General features: G+C 40.7%; 1 protein-coding gene across 12 annotated transcripts in view; it reads right to left on the bottom strand.

The window, feature by feature from the left end:
• TASP1 (taspase 1) overlaps positions 1–17,405 on the bottom strand; it is a 230,584-nt gene that overhangs the window by 10,861 nt on the left and 202,318 nt on the right. For 5 of the 12 annotated variants that reach the window (XR_009048367.1, XM_057701496.1, XM_057701503.1 and 2 more), the window contains one exon: positions 4,065–4,174. The exons of the other annotated variants lie outside the window; for them this stretch is intronic. Coding sequence is in view for 4 of the 5 variants with exons in the window: in XM_057701496.1 (XP_057557479.1) it covers positions 4,065–4,174 (110 nt within the window). In the remaining variant the exon portion in view is untranslated. The remainder of the gene's footprint in view (positions 1–4,064; positions 4,175–17,405) is intronic. 12 annotated transcript variants of the gene reach the window in all.

The following is a 17,405-nucleotide window of genomic DNA, read 5'->3' as shown; positions in this document are numbered from 1 at the left end:
CGGAATCCAGCACTCAGAGGAACGTGGAAGCCAGGAGGGCTGCCTTGTCTGCAGGGCATTTTCCCTCCTGGAGGGCAAGACAACAGTGTCTCATGCTCAATTTTACAACTTATCATGAGCATTTGAAGAGACAGATATTCCCCCCACCCCCACCATTTTCCCTTCTCTTGTAAATTCTGCCTTATTTTTCAAATTGTTGAGTCCTAGGTAACTTATATTTTTCAATCTAATTAACAGTGTCATATGAACTTCCTTACTACAACCCAGAACGGTGCGTACGTTTTGTGGAACGCAGATCCGCTCGGCTGCAGGCTCAGCCTGTGCTCTGCATCACCCCGTGTGCGTCGGGCATGTGGGGTTCAAGCTGGAGGCGGCACGCTGGCTGAGCACGCCTCCTGCCCTTACATAGTGAATTCTTACCTGAGTTGATAATAGTCACTCTGCTTTCTTTTACTGGCACAAACGTGATAGACCTTAAATGACCAATTCCAGAGAGAAGGCATGGGGAAGTGTGTCTGGTTGGTTTTTATTGCTTTGTTTCTATTATAGGTTTTCTTTTCCCCCCTTAATGAGTTGAGGCAGGAGACACTACCCTCACCCCCACCCCCATCCTTTTCCCATAAGTTCCCTCCCCAGCACTTTCAAGAGCTGTCTTTCCTGAAAGGAGAAACAAGGAGACACAACTTGTGAATAAGAATATTCTGAGCACGCTGTGTGCAGTATTAAAGCTTGGAATGTAGTTTACTGCTCTAAAAATAGAGTTTGGTCTTCAGACCTCATCCTGAAAGCAGATGTACTCAACTAGTTGACAGTTTCGCATGAACCTGCTTAATATAATCCAGAATAATGTGTATATTTTATAGGAGAAAACTCCATATAACAACAGGTCAAAAGATCTGGGTGCTTGCTTCCTTCGCTTGTGTGCTATCAGGCAAATCAGAGCAAATCTCAGAGCTGTAAAACAAGGACTCTGGGCTAGAGGTCTCTAGAGAAGCCTTGCAAAGTTTGAACATTCTCCGACACTGACTTCCTTTAGCTTTTGCATACCGTGTGAATGAATCTAAAAACAAGCGTTTTACTTCTATCCCATCATTGTCGTAAACTAAAAGTAATAAACGGGCCAGAGCAATTTGAAGATGTAATTCCCAAGTTCAACCCAACAAATCAGAAATATCAACAGATCAAGGAATTAATGCCAGATGTTAGTCATTTTACTCCCTGTCGCCCCTACCTCGTTTTCTGCATTTAGAACAAGGATGCCGTAAAAGACCATTGGCAAATGTGGACAAAGCACAAAGACAGCATTATGGTAGATTTCATTGTTGGTCCTGAAACAAGGCTACATAAAGGGAAAAGTTCTATTGTTCTCACGTAGAAATATCATGTCCGAGAAGCCTGAAAATAAGAGGAAGATGCAGCCTGATGAGAACAGCATGTCGTTCCAGTCTCTGGGCGACTTTTGTTACTTCTTTCACCACGCGGATGACACCACGCTGCAGAGGCAACATCAGACAACACTGTCCCTCATTTTTAGCTTAAAAGCCCCGTGAAGGCATCCACATAAACAGGACAAGCCCCACAGTACCTATTATATCACCACTCACGTGGAGAATTACCGTGGATATTCCATTCTGCTGAAGGTGATAAAAGCTCTCCGCTATCTAGCAAATATTTGTTCTTCACTTATTAAGAGGGGACAGAAGAATAAAACACACATGGATCTCTCTCTGAAGGCAATTAGATCTTTGTAGGATGCGGAAGCCAGTTCCTAGTGAAACCAGTTCCTTGTAAAATCTTAATAAAAATATGAAGTCCCTAAATTTGCATAATGCCTTTCCATCGACGAGATCACCTCAAAATACATAAAGACAGATATACACTATACCTATTTTTCGGGTGGAAAAAAAGCCAGGCTCAGAATGGTTATGTGGTTTGCTTACAGTCCCAGAGGAAGTGGAAAAACTGAGACTTGAATGAAAGCCTTTGGACTCCAAATTTAGGGCTCTCTGTACTCCCACAAAGCCTAACCGTGAAGGATTCTAAATCGGGCTCTGTTAAGAGACACAACTTTATTTTTCAGGGTGAAATAGGGCTTGCTCAGAAAAGCTACTGCCACACATTTTACCAACAAATTTCAGGATGATTCTGGGATTCAGAGAACTGGGTTTGAGCCTTAACTCTGCTGCAGACAGACTGGAGAGTCTCTGAACTGGGGGTCACTAGATCTTGGGCTTCAGCATCTTTGTAGGTAAAAATGAAAAATTCAACTCAATTATATTGAGGGTTCTTTCTGATTCTAACATTCCATATAGTTTTGCATTAGAATGGCCCTCTAAATGCTGTTTAAATAATTTTTTTTCCCAAAACCCCCACATCTAAATTTTTCTAGAATTCAGGTTATGGATTTTTTTAAAACAGCCCTTCTATATATACACCACCAAATGTAAAATAGATAGCTAGTGGGAAGCTGCTGCATAACACAGGGAGATCAACTAGATGATCGGTGATGACTTAGAGGGGTGAGATAGGAAAGGTGGGAAGGAGTCTCGAGAGGGAGGGGATATGGGAACATATGTATAAATATAGCTAATTCACTTTGTTGTACAGCAGAAACTGGCACAACAGTGTAAAGCAATTATGCTCCAATAAAGAGCTTAAAAAAAAGAAAGATAAATGTAGTCAGACTTTAATAAAAGCAACCGACTATGGGGAAAAAAATAGTAATTGAAATCCCAATTGGTCCTGGGACTTGTATCATCTACTCTTTAGACCTAGCCTAACTCAAGAATGGAGTTCTTAGAGGGTGGTGTTAGGATCATTTACTGAGACCCAGGACATCAAAATATCTGAGGGTGGAGGCCAGGAGGCTGGATTTTCACCCCACCCTCACCCCTAGGATTTGCACTTCCATCTTTGCAGGAAGAAAGCCTGTCCCTAGGCTACCTCTTGGATAAGGAGGGAGGCAGGCAGGGAGAAGGGACAGTAGATGCATCATACAGATGACACAGAAACACGCCGCTGATACCATCATATTAATGGTGCACTCTGAGGCTATGGAGACCTTTTTATAGTCTTTACTCTGATTTTTTAAATGTTCTTTACCTTTCTTTTTCAAATATTCAAAGAGGAACATGACTTTTTCTATTAAAAATTGATTTTAAAAAAGAATAAATCAGAATATGCCATTCCATGTAGTCCAGTCACAATTGTGTTAAAAAAAAAAAACCCACAATTGCAGAAGCCAAAAGAAATATATCAAAATGTTAACAGTGGTTAATGTGGGGCAGTTCACTGCATTCCAGAAGGATTCATTCTGGGCCAGGATTACATTTTTTTTTCTTCCTGTCATTTTTCTGTATTTTCTTAATTATGTAGCAGAGTGATTTAGTGAGTGTTTAATGCGGCAACATAATCTATTGAGAAATTAATCTCTGTCCTTTCTTACTGTTCAAGACCCATTCCGGGAAGTGTGATTGTGTCCCCACGCCACTCTCGAGCAATGACAAAAAAGAATGAACAAAATAGCTGTCCTATCCGCACAGGACCCATCAACTGCATCAAGACAATCACATCTTCTCCTTGGAACACCTTCGGTTGGTTTCCAGGAGCCCACACTCACCTGTTTCTCCTCAACCTCTACAGCCACAACTTCTCAGTCCCCTTTGCAGGTCCCCCTCCCCACGGCCCTTGTGTTTCCAACCTAAAATGCATGGGAGTCCCCCAGGACTCAAGTCCCTTTTCTCCCATCTGCGGTCACTCCTTGGTGATCTCATCCAGCCCTGTAGTTTTATAAGAGCGTTTATATGCTGCGACTCCCCAGTACACATCTCCAGCTTCAGCCTCTCCTGACGACTATGTGGTTAGAAGCTTTGGTTCTGGAGTTCACACTGTCTAGCTTTAATCTTGGCCCTACCTCTTGGTAGCTGTGGACCTTATATAAGTAACTTCATATTTCAGGTATTTCTTCTCTGAGGGGCTAAGGGGAGCAGGAGATGCTGAGCTAAGAGGAGGAGATCTAGCCAAGCCCTGCAGGCCCACGTGCAGCACTGAGGATGGGGGTTTACCGTCACTTCTATAAGGGGAAGATCTGGGCCATCGTTTTCTCAGCAAGACAACCAGGTGGCCTCTTCTTGGAGAACCTGGTGGTGAAGCCTTAGCATCCGGGTGATCTGTACTGAGGGAAAACCCAAAATGTCAGTTACAGTTTTCTGGGTGGTAAACTGCCAGATAACACGGATTTTATTGTAGCTTGTATTTGAAAAGAAATGAAAAGCTAATGTTGAAACTACCATAAAGAGTGAAACTACTATTTGTGTAATGGACTATTTCCTGAGAATTTCAGTTGGCCTGTCAGTGAGGAATTTGGGAGGGACAAAAATAAAAAGCACCAACTAACCCTTTGAAGAAAGTTCTCCTCGTCAAAACCCTCTGCTTCCTGACTTCTTATTGATCTGACTCGCGTGACACCAAACTATTAAGGTGTTGAGACAAGACAGGGCAGTGTGTCCCAGGCTGGCTGCTGCTGGTCCTGAGACAGGCTCTCTGAAGAAAAGGGCCTGGTCGAATGTCAGCCCCAGCCCACTTTTCTTAGAGCTGGACAGGCACCTGAGCACGTGAAGTTCAGACACACTTCAATAAAGAAACCTGCGGACGCTGTAAGCCAGCTCATCTAAATGTCAACGGAGTCGTCCTTCAGTTCCAGCTACACCCAAACTCCTATAAAGACTGTGCTGAAACCTCCCTTTTCTTCTACTCTAATACTGAGCCCTCAGTTCCTCACTCCCCAATCACTACATGTTGGGGTACCCCAGGACTCAAGAGTTGGGCCACTTTTCCTCAGCTCATTTTGTAGAAAAATATCTGTGATGTGTTTTGGACATAAGATGAAGCATCAGGTTCCACTGGAGAAAGAGGAGAGAATAATAACTCTCCAGGCCCACCTCCTCCTCCAGCTGCCACTTCATTTCTTTACTTCCATTCACAGCAACGTTCTTTGAAAGATTTGTCTGTTCTTGTTTCCTCAGCTTCTTTCCTTTCATTCTCTCTAAACCCTCTCCACTCAGGTTTTTGCCTTGACCACTGCATTGAAATGGCTCTTACCAAGGTACGCAATGACTTCCAAATGTTAAATCCAATGGTCTGTCCTCAGACCTAACTTCGTGGGCTGAGACTACAGGATCTGATAAAGGTGATCACCCTCTTCTCCGTGAAATACTTTCCCTCCTTGGTTCTAAGACACCACACTCCCCTGGTTCTCCACCAGCCTCTGTGGCTGTTGCTCAGTGTCCTTTGCTGGGTATTTCACCTCTCTGACTTACGAACACAGGAATTCCTCAGAACTCTCTTCTCCTCGTTGTGGTCACTCTCTTGGTGATCTCATCTAGCCTTGCAGTTTTACGAGGGTGAGTCAAAAATTATCCGTACTCTGGCTGTAGAATTTATAGAAGTTTTACTATAACTGGGGTGCGGATAATTTTTGACTCACCTTCATAAAAAACCATTTACATGCTGACATTCCCAAATATATGTCTTCAGCTTAGTCCTCTCTCCTGACACATATATCCAACCACCCATTGGACATCTCCATTCAGTGCCTAACAGGCATCTCAAAATGAACACGTCCAAAACTGAGCTCTTCCACTCCCCCTCGAGCCTGCTTCCTCCCCCCTCGCCTTCTTCCTCATCCCCGGTTAAGGGCAACTCCATTCTCATTGCTGCCTTTCGCAATTTCCCTCATGCCTCCATCCCGTCCACTGGCAGATCCCGTTAGCTCTATCTTAAAAGGGACATAGAAGCCAACTGGCTCTCAGCACCTGAACAGCTAACATTCTAGTCCACTCATTCTCATCACTCACAGGAGTGGCAACAGCCTTCCACGCTGCCTCCTTTTCAGCAGCCGGAGTCTCCTCTTAACATGTGGGTCAGACGTGTCACGCCTCTGCTCACCACCCTCCAATGGTTCCCACCTCCGAGGAAGAGCCAAAATCCCGACAAGGACCGATAAGAACCCACACAGTCTGGTCGCCCATTGCTTACTCTGACCCACTCAGACCGGCCTTCTCACTCCCCTCTGTCACACTGGGAACACTCACTCCCGCCTGAAGTCCTCTGCTCTTGCTGTTCTCCATGCCGGGACGTTCTTACCCCGCTCCCATAAATCTTCCGTGACTTTATTCAAATGTCACTTTCTCACTGAGACCTGCCTAACATTAGAATCCTCATACTTCCAAAGATCCTTCCCAGCTTCACATTTCTTTTTAGCACTTATCACATAGTATATGCCTTATTTATTTATCTTGTTTATTATCTTTATTATTTCCCCACTAGCGTGTAAGCCCAGGAGTACAAGGATCCTTAGCTTTTTTGTTCACGATTATGTTTACAGTAAAGTACCTGAATATAATAGGCACTCAATAGCATTTCTTTAATAAATGTTTTGTTTTAAAAAACGAGCTGCCAGACATGGAAGCAACCTAAATGCCCAACAACAGATGAATGGATAAAGGAGGTGTGGCACATATATACAGTGGAATATTACTCAGCCATAAAAAGGAATGAAATTGAGCTGTTCGTGGTGAGGTGGATGCACCTAGAGTCTGTCATACAGAGTGAAGTAAGCCAGAAAGAGAAAAACAAATACTGTATGCTAACTCATATATGGAATCTAAAAAAAAATGGTACTGATGAACCCAGTGACAGGGCAAGAATAAAGATGCAGATGTAGAGAATGGACTTGAGGACACAGGGTTGGGGGAGCAAAGGGGAAACTGGGATGAAGTGAGAGAGTAGCACTGACATATATACACTACCAAATGTAAAACAGATAGCTAGTGGGAATTTGCTGCATAACACAGGGAGATCAATTTGATGATGGGTGATGCCTTAGAGGGCTGGGATAGGGAGGGTAGGAGGGAGTCGTGGGAGGGAGGGGATATGGGGATATATGTGTAAATACAGCTGATTCACTTTGGTGTACCTCAAAAACTGGCACAACAGTGTAAAGCAATTATATTCCAATACAGAGCTTAAAAAAAATGAGCAGCTATGTTTCATCAAAATTCTATGCCTGAGAAAAAAGTTTTTTTAATAGCTAAAAATCTCAAAGCCAAAGAAGCAAGGCTTCCTTCCCAATTAATCATTATTAACCACTGTAATAAATCCCTGATTAGCTCTAATACTGGTTAACTGAGGTTAAGAAGAAATGAATTTTTGTCATCTTTGATGGTGAAAACCTTAGAGATTGTATTTATTTCTTTTTTGCCCTAAGTATGGCCTATTGAATAAAAACATAAATTGCTAGATTCAGGAACTTGTTGTACCTAAGAGGTTATCACCTTAAAGACCAGGTCCCTCCTGTCTGACCCAGCTTTGGAAGTTTATAGGAATTTGGGTTGGAAGCATGTTTTATTCAGGGGCTACTGGGGCTTATTACTAACTGCTTAGTAAGAGCTTATTTTGCCAAGATCTTCCATTTTTAATGGAGCAGGTTCTAACTGTTGGCAGGTTCTAAGTGTTCAAAATTTTACCATAATATCCACCAGACCTATCAATTGAAGAAACCAGGGGATTATTGGGTTTTTCATCCGTTACAGGAGGCACATTTAAAATATGATTAATTTTCTATTTCAAGTGAAGAAAAAGCTGTTTCCAAGTACTCTGAGCATCTCCTAATAGCAAAGCGTTAATACAGCCCTCATTCTAAATTAAGTTTCTTTTCATGCCTTCAACACTGCAGCAGACAGTGTAGTCCAAACACGTACAGCGCTGTGATGACAGCTCGAGAGCATAAAAGTAAATCGTCATACGTACCACTTATTGCGTCCAGAAGCATTTGAAAGGAATGTAAATAGAGAGAGTAGCTCAACCATATCCAAATGTCTCAATTAGTTATTACTAAAATGTTAAAATTTCACCAATTTACAGCACTGCTTTACTTATAAGGCATAAAAATCACACATGATAACTGTCAGAGAAGAATTTTAATCCTTAGGATTACACAGAATGGACAATCCAAGATGAAGGCTTTAAAGAAGATAGAAACTATATTATTTGAATGAATGGTACTGGAATGAAAATATATTCTAGCAGACAGACTTTACTTAGGATTCAAAACCTACAACACGGGTCAGTCTCTGATGCCTGTGAGTGAAGCAGGCCAGGTGCAGGACTGCCAGAGTGGAATGTCCAGGCCCCACAAGACAGGGTGGCTACCACTTGGGTGCAACTAATCATGGCCATGCAGGAAGTGGGTCCCAGTGTGGCCAAATCTACTCTTATGAGAGAACATAAGTTGGGAGGAAGAAAATTGTATTTTTATAGAAAACCTAAAACATTTAAATCATATAAAAATTTTATACAAAATGTATATTTTGCATAAGTTCAAAATTTTTTATGTAGATATTTTTGATTTCTTTAAAAAGCTGATCTGCTGATGACTCCAGCTTTTGAGCTCAAATCTGCAGGTTACTGGGGGAGACAGTGGGGATCAAATGTTGTATCCAGGCAACCATCTGGACTCAAAATTCTACCCTCAACCTCAATATGGAGCCACTCACAGAAGACACATCTGTGGAGTGAGTGCCCTGCAGAGCCATTAGTACCTCTGTGTACACTGCGTGTCTGTAGATTCAGTTCCTATTACTACTCACCTACTTAATAAAATAATATAATAAAAGCTCTTACAGATAAAACCAATGGGTGATCCTAAATCTTTACAATCAAAGAAACCAATACCTTGTTTCACGTAAGGAAGTTAACATGAAATCAGAATGTCATGAGCAAGACTATGGCCTTTTTTTTTTTTTTTTTTTTTTTATTTATTATTTTTTGGAGGGTACACCAAGTTCAATCATCTGTTTTTATACACATATCCCCGTATTCCCTCCCTCCCTTGACTCCCCTCCACTCTCCCTCGAGTCCCCCCCACCCTCCCCATGGCCTTTTTTTAAGATTAAAAAAAACAAAAAATAAATAGGAAAAGATTCCTTTTATCATTTGTCCACTGCTTTCCAACCAAGAGAAAGAAACGGCCACCCTGTAACCCTTACTTACTCAGTAATAAGGCCGATCATTCTCATGAATGCTCGTCTCAGTTATAACTCAGGGTTACGTGTTGTTCTGAGGGCAAACTGCAGGCATGTGTCTGCTTTGGGAGGGTACGTATTTACCTAAGATGTTGGGTACTAGAGGATAACAAGGTGACATTCTAATGTTAAGTTCACACCTGATGTGAACTGTGTAAACTAATGGCTATGTAAGTAAACAGAGGTAAAGTAATGTTTTCATTGTTTTCCACGTTGCTATAACCCCCTCCCCCCAGAAAAAGGTTTATTCACTTCCTTCCAACTAACATGGAGTGTCTACGAGTCTAAGCAATAGACATATTTATCTTTGCAGGGTTCTAACCCTCCATCATGATTAAAATGAGATTTATTTGGATAAACATGGTTAATACCTCTGAGAAGGTTTATGTTCTTGCCAACATGGTGAATTCCCTCTTTGTGTTTTTCTATTTATTGCTTTGGAACTGTCAAATGAATCATTTGGAAGAAACTGATGGCATAAGACTAATTAGGCAAAAATAAAACTACCAACTACCCTTAGAAATAAACTTGAGGCTGAGGAAACTTCTGTCTTCAGGTTCGCTTTTCATATATTCGACCTTCTACAATCTTCTCCTGTCTGTCCAAAGGACTTTCTAAATAGACCCAATGGGATCCTCCTGGCAGTCCTAAGAGTATGGAAAAGAAATGCAATTTTCTATATTTGAAATTCTGGGCAAGCTTAAAAGGTACAAGTAAAATCACTGATTAGCCACTTTTCCTTCTGTTCCGTAAGTGCACTTGCCAAACTTAGCTGTCTGGGATGTTTTCCTAGTACATAGCTTCTTTGCGGCAGTCTAACACCATCCCAGGGCAGTTGGCTTTCTGCCAGCGATCAGACTCCTTCAGTTGTTGGGTAATATGGGGACTAGATTATCAAAAGCAGTTAAAGTTTGGCTTAGACTAAGGCCAAGTTGTATCTAAGTGGTTCTTCATAAATCTAAAATATGGTCCAATAAATCCACCCAGTGACTGAATGTACTGGCCACAATTGTGGAAGTGAAGTTCCTTTTAAGGAACTCATGGTCAACACACCCAAAGGTGTTCCACGGTCTAGAGTTCAGAGGAATCTGAGAAGGCTGCCTGCATTCACACAAGAGATACTCAACAGTAGCTAGTAAACAATAGTCTTTCCTCTTACTTTTAAAAGGAAAATTATTCAGTTAGGTGAGCTTAACAGGAATGCTGCAGGCAACTTAGGTTTCATTTAAAAACCTAAGTTTGTGATGCTGTCAAGTTGGCAGATGTCTAGTCAGAAAGCTTTTAGGAAGGGCTGCATTACCACCATATTGGCCTGAATTGCAGAGGTGTGTGTGTGTGTGTGTGTGTGTGTGTGTGTGTGTGTGTGTGTGTGTGTGTGTGTGTGTGTGTGTTTGCGTGCGCGCGCGTGCGTCTATTCTTGTAGCTTCAAACACTTTTTTTTCCTTGACTGGGATCTCTGAATTCACTTGTCAGTTGGTTTATATTTACAAGTTAGAGTTATATTTTGTCAAAATAACCCCTACCATCTCCACCAGGGAGCAGGGTGAAAACTCAGGAGGTATCACTCCTGTGGTAGGCAATGTACATGGCATCTTTGGGGGCACAGTTACAATGTAAATGAGGCCGCAGAGCTGCGGGGTGACAGCCCTGAGAGACTCTCTACCACTTCTACCATCACTTCCTCCTACCACCACCACTACCACCACCACCCATCATAATGTATGTAGCTCTATCATATGCACTTTGAATTTATTATTCAGTTCATATTCAGAATGCTATGAAAGCATCAGTAATAGTCCCACTTTAAAGATAAGGAAACCAAGGGTCAGAGTTGTAACCTGCCTCAGGTTACAAAGCAGGGGCTTCAGGATGGAAATCCAAGTCTGGCTAACTCCAAAGCCCGCTCTCTTATTTTAATTTATTTATTTTTTTTATTTTGGCACATGGGCTTAGTTGCTCCATGGCATGTGGGATCTTCCTGGAGCTGGGATCAAACCCGTGACCTCTGCATTGTCAGGCGGATTCTTAACCACTGCGCCACCTAGGAAGCCCCACCCACTCTCTCACACTGTCTCTTTACAGACGGTCCTGCTGACACCTTTAAAAAAGAACTCTCCTCCTGCTGCTCTATCAGGAATGAAGCAGTCAGAGCTGTTTCCTCTCCTAGGAAAGGATTATCTCTTTCTGGAATTGAGTTCACTTGAGTTTTTCTACCATATTCAGCTTTTTGGATAATTTTTAAAATCTATGACTTTATAGTTTATCCGGCTCATTCTCATTATTGGGAGTAGGAGCTACAGTCCCCTGTGACTTTCTTCATCCTAATTAGGAGTGGAAATCTTTTTCTCACTTCTTTTGGTAACTTCCTCTTGCGTACCTCATGTTTTACATTTAAGTCTTCCACCCGTGGCTTTTACTGAGATGCAAGTTAAGCTTAGTAAAATGCTCTCAGAAATCTCATCTGTGCTCTTCCTTCTACAGAGACATTTATTGAGATTTTTAAAAATTCCCAGAAACTATCTTCGTAAAAACAAAGCATGGTAGATACCACATTTGGGGTTGCAAAAATCCTACTGAAAACTGAATATTAACATATGCTTATTAATCTGGAATGTAGAATTTATAATTTTGCAGATGGCAAGCAAGTTTCTAGGGCCATAACATATATAATATCCATAATACATGAAGGACTTAACCGGGGTCCCCTCGTCTGTACTCAGACAGATAAGATTTTGTTTCTTTGTTCCTATCAAGCCTGATCCTGGGAAAGACTTAAGGCAGAGTCAGGTTTTCTTACTCTCATTTGACACAGCAGAGCTCTGGGATCCAGAGAGGCACAGCGACCACACTGAGTCGCACAGTCTGCAAGGAGTGGAGGGGGAGCCCATGCTCCAGCTGCCTGGCGCTGCACCCATTCTGACACTTGTTCAACTGCAAGAACTGATCAAGTGTGCCATAATATACAAGGGTGATGTTTTGTTTTGTTTTATCTATCTATCTACCTATCTATCTGTCTATCTAGCTAGCTAGCTAGCTATCATCTATCTATCTATCAATCTATCTATCTATCTATCATCTTTCTATCTATCTACCTATCTATCTATCTGTCTATCTGTCTATCTATCTATATTGGCTGTGTTGGGTCTTCATTGCTGTGCGAAGGCTTCCTTTAGTTGCCATGAGCGGGGGCTACTCTTCGTTGTGGTGCGCAGGCTTCTCAGTGCAGTGGCTTCTCTTGTTGCAGAGCATGGGCTCTAGGCATGTGGGCTTCAATAGTTGCGGCACGCAGGCTCAGTAGTTGTGGCGCACGGGATTAGTTGCTCCGCAGCATGTGGGATCTTCCTGGACCAGGGATCGAACCCGTGTCCCCTGCATTGGCAGGCAGATTCTTAACCACTGTGCCACCAGTGAAGTCGCAAGGGGGATGTTTTAAAAAACTTTTTATTTAAAAATAATTTCAAAATTACAGAATAGTTCAAGGAACACCCACACATCCTTTACCCAGGTTCATCCATTGCTAACATTTTGCTTCATTTGCTTTGGAATCTGCTATCTTATCTGTCTGTCCACCCATCCATTCACATCATATTATTTTCTGAACCACTGAGAAGATATTGTATAATTATGGCCCTTGACCCCCAAATACTTCAGTTTGTAAGGGTAAGAATATTCTTACTTAAAGGTAAGAATATTTCCCTACATACCACAGTAGAGTTATAACGAATACATTTTAAAATGATACAACATTTTCTACTATCTATACCCCATTTTGTAAAGTGAGCTACAAATATATTCTTGGCATTTTTCCCATCCCATACATGATTTAGCCTAGGATCAGTTATTGCATGTACTAGTTGTCACGACTCTTTAATATTGTTTAATCTGGAACATTTCTTCAGCCTTTGTCTTTTATGACATTGACACTTTTGAAGAATACAGTCCCCTTTTTCTTTCTTCCTAGAATGTTCTTCATTTTCAATTTGTCTGATGTTTCCTTGTGATTAGATTCAGGTTGTGTGCGTCCAGATGGGATACTGCAAAAGTGATGCTGTGTCTTTCTTAGGTTTTCACATCCAGAGGCACATGATGTCCATCTGCCCCTCACTCATGACATTAATTTTGATCACATGGTCAAGTTATTGCCTGGTTTCTCCATTATATATTTATTATTTTCCCCTGCAACTAATAAGAATCTGTGGGGAAACACCTTAAGACCGACCATAAAATAGCCTGCTCCTCCTCAAGGATGAATTTTTATAACGGTATTTTCACTGTGTTATAAAAAATGACCTCTACATAGTAAAAGAAACCTAACTTTCATTTATTATGCCCAAATAAATTCCATGCCAATTTTAATATCTGTTTTTATTACAGTAGTGCATACACACTGGGTATTTATTAAAAACCGTTCATTAACTGCCTGCTATCTTGGGTAGGATATAGGTAACCTGATTTTTAAATCCAACTGGTATCAATGCCCTAATTTTGGTTCAATGAAAAGAAATCTCTTTAACTCATGCTACAGAAGGGGTTTAGAAATTAAATTAAGGTATATAACTACAAGAGCATTCTATTTAAAAAAAAGAAAGAAACATAAAAGAATCTACCTTTATTTAATCAAATTATGTATGGATTCTAGTTATAATGATATTAGTTATTATCCAGCCTTTTTGAACCCGTACAATTTTTTTGAGGTGAACTTTAATTCAAGGTATTAGCCTGGATTAAACATAGTTTATATAAAATGTTCAAACGGCCAGGTGGCTTTAGTTTTTGGAATTTGGTAACAAGCAGGAAGAAGGCAATTTTTGGAAAGCAGGGCAAATTATTGGGTTGGCCAAAAGTTTGTTCTTTTATTTATGTAAGATGGCTCTAGTACTGCTTAGTTGTCTCTAACTTCATTCAAATGATTTTGTTAGACTGTACTGTGACAGCTGGTATACCAGCACTCATAAAAAGAAAAAAAACTTATCAAAATTGATGAATTTTGGGGTAGCCATTTTAATATTGAAGATGGAAGAAAAAAGCAACATTTTCATCATATTATGCTTTATTATTTCAAGAAAGGTAAAAATGCACTGAAATGCAGAAAAAGATTTGTGCAGTGTATGGAGAAGGTGCTACGACTGATCAAATGTGTCAGAAGTGGTTTGCAAAGTTTCATACTGGAGAGCTCTCGCTCCACGGTCCATGGTCAGGTAGACCAGTTGAAGTTGACAGCGATCAAATCGAATTGAGACATTAACTGAGAACAATCAAAGTTATACCACAGGGGACAACATACTCAAAATATCCAAATCAAGTGCTGAAAATCATTCGCACCAGCTTGGTTTTGTTCATTGCTTTGCCGTTTGGCGAAGTTAAGCGAAAAAAACATTCTTGACCATATTTCCACATGCAATTCTCTACTGAAGTGTAACAAAAATGTTCCGCTTTTAAAACAAATTGTGACGGGCCATGAAAAGTGGATATCGTACAATAACGTGGAATGGAAGAGATCGTGGAGCAAGTGAAATGAACCACCATCAACCACACCAAAGGCCAAGTCTTCATCCAAAGAAGGTGATGTGTATTCGGAAGGACTGGAAGGGACTCCTCTATTATGGGCTCCTTATGGAAAACCAAACAATTAATTCCAACAAATACTGCTCCCAGTTAGACCAACCGAAAGCAACACTCAACAAAAAGCATCCAGAATTAGTTGACTGAAAATGCATAATCTTGAATCAGGATAACACAAGACTGCATGTTTCTTTGATAACCAGGCAAAAACTGTTACAGTTTGGCTGGGAAGTTCTGATTCATCCTCTGTATTCACCAGACATTGCACCTTTGGATTTCCATTTATTTTGGTCTTTACAAAATTCTCTTAATGGAAAAAAATTCAATTCCCTGGAAGGTTATGAAAGGCACCTGGAACAGTTCTTTGCTCAAAAAGATAAGTTTTGGGAAGATAGAATTATGAAGTTGCCTGAAAAAATGGCAGAAAGTAGTGGAACAAAACGATGAATACATTGTTCAATAAAGTTCACGGTGAAAATGAAAAATGTCTTCTGTTTTTTCTTAAAAACTGAAGGAAACATGGCCAACACACACACACATACACACACACAAAACTTTCAGAAGTAGTTTTTAAATTTTAAAAAATGTTGTTGTTGTTGTTGTTGTTTTCCTTTTTAAAGATGCCTCTGGAAATTCCCTGGCGGTCCAGGGGTTAAGACTCCGTGCTTCCACTGCAGGGGGCATGTGTTCGATCCCTGGTCAGGGAACTAGGATCCTGCATACCATGCAGCACGGCCAAAAAAAAATAAAATTAAGATGCCTTCTTTCTCATTCTGCTGCTGTGGTCTGCGATATCCTATGAGAGCATGTTTCACAAACCCATCACCATGCTGAATGGAGATGCCACCGATTCAATAACTCTTTCATAGAAGTCAGGAACTCAGGGGGTAGGCCGAAAGCTTACTCTCTTAAAAAGAACATAAACTTCACTCTAGCTCCTCTTTCTCATCTATAGCTTTGTCATATTTGCAATACAATAAAATTCCAGGCTTTATGACAGAAGAGATGGGCTTTGGGGGGTTTTTTGGATTTGTTTTTGTTTATTTTTATTTATTTATTTTATTTATTTATTTATTTTGGATTGGGCAAATTATTTTTTAATGGAAAAAAATTGGTGAAGATGTACAGAAATTGTAACTTTCATATGTTGTTGGTGGGAATGTAAAATGATGCAGTCTGTGTGGAAAACAGTTTGGCAGTTATTCAATAAGTTAAACATAGGATTACCATATTACCCAGCAATCCCACTGCTGGGTGTGCTTACACAAAAGAAATTTTAAAAAAGATATCTCTTTCAAAAAATGTGTCCATTCAATCTAAGATGTCTATTTTATCTAACAACTGATGGCATAGAGTTGTTCATAATATCCCGTTTTATATCTATAAATGCTGCCCTCGCATGCCGGCTATTTACTTTTTTATTGTGTCTTTATATTTAAAACTTGTGTCTTGTAGCCAGCACATAATTTTTTTTTTTCTTTTTTCTTTTTTTTTTGGGGGGGGTACACCAGGTTCAATCATCTGTTTTTATACACATATTCCTGTATTATTTATTTATTTTTGATCAACAGCAGTCAGCAACCAAAGCTTTAGTGTTTCGGGGTTTTTTGTTTGGTCAGTTTCTGAGGGGAAAGCATTTGTAGTCACAGGCTCAAAGGAGGGAGAAAGGGAAAGGGATTAACTCTCTACAAGGAAGGTCAAACACATAACTTACAAGTGAGGCAAGAGGAGCAGCTGTATCTGCTGGCCCATCAATACCAGCAGCTGGAGAATTTACCAGCAATATGAAAACCACACCCACCAGATGTCGAGCGATGCAACTGGAAGCCAAATATCTTCGGGCTCAAGGCAGGACTCTCTGCTCTCTTTCCTCCCTTATTTCACGTTAAGTAGCAAGGTGTCTCCCACAGGCCACCAGCAGGGATAACGGGAACGTTTCCGCCAACGGGACTTAATAACTTGACCATCCCCACCAGACAGGCTTCAGACCAGCTACAGTACTAACGTCCACCTCTTCCATGTTTTTTTGTTAAAAAGCAATTTTAGCTCAGATTCAACGTGTTAGGAGTGAGAGAAACAACTGGCTACAAGCCATTCTTGGGCAAGGATTCTTGTAGCTTATTCGGCTTATTTTATATTCGGGAAATGTTTCGCCATTGGGAAGAAAAAAATGTTTTGAAAATATTTACTTAAATAGCCACTTTTCCACTCATTCTTTAAGCCTGTGCTGTTCAGTATGGTAGCCACTGGCCACATGTGGCTATTTACACTGAAGTAAAATTTTAAATTCTGTTCCTCGGGCATACTCGCCACATTTCAACTGCTCAGTGCCACATGTGTCTAGTGGCTATCCTATCAGACAACACAATATAAATATAAATATAAATCATTTCCATCAACACAGAAAATTATTTTAGATAGTGTTGCTCTAAACCCATAAATCACCTTTTTAAAATGAGCCATTACAATTTTCTTCTCTACGTACTACGGAACAAAGCAATCTTCATGCATTCTCTAATGAAATAAGTGTACTGGTACAACCTGAATATTGTACTGGGGGGGTGAGACAAAGGTGGGGGCGACCTCAGTAATGTTTTCACAAACCTAAGCTCTCGAACATTGTCCTCCCAAAGCCCTGTGACACTACCGGCCTGCTGGGTAATATTCAGAGGCCAGCCTGGATGGGTGTTACAAGACGAATAAGCGAGAAATTATTCCTTCTTAGATGCAGCCTCAATTTGTTAATGAGCCCATCTATAT

Source organism: Hippopotamus amphibius, chromosome 12 (assembly GCF_030028045.1).
Source record: "Hippopotamus amphibius kiboko isolate mHipAmp2 chromosome 12, mHipAmp2.hap2, whole genome shotgun sequence".
Classification (NCBI taxonomy): domain Eukaryota; kingdom Metazoa; phylum Chordata; class Mammalia; order Artiodactyla; family Hippopotamidae; genus Hippopotamus; species Hippopotamus amphibius.
Note: the sequence above shows the minus strand (reverse complement) of the source record. Positions and strands in the feature narration are given on the sequence as shown.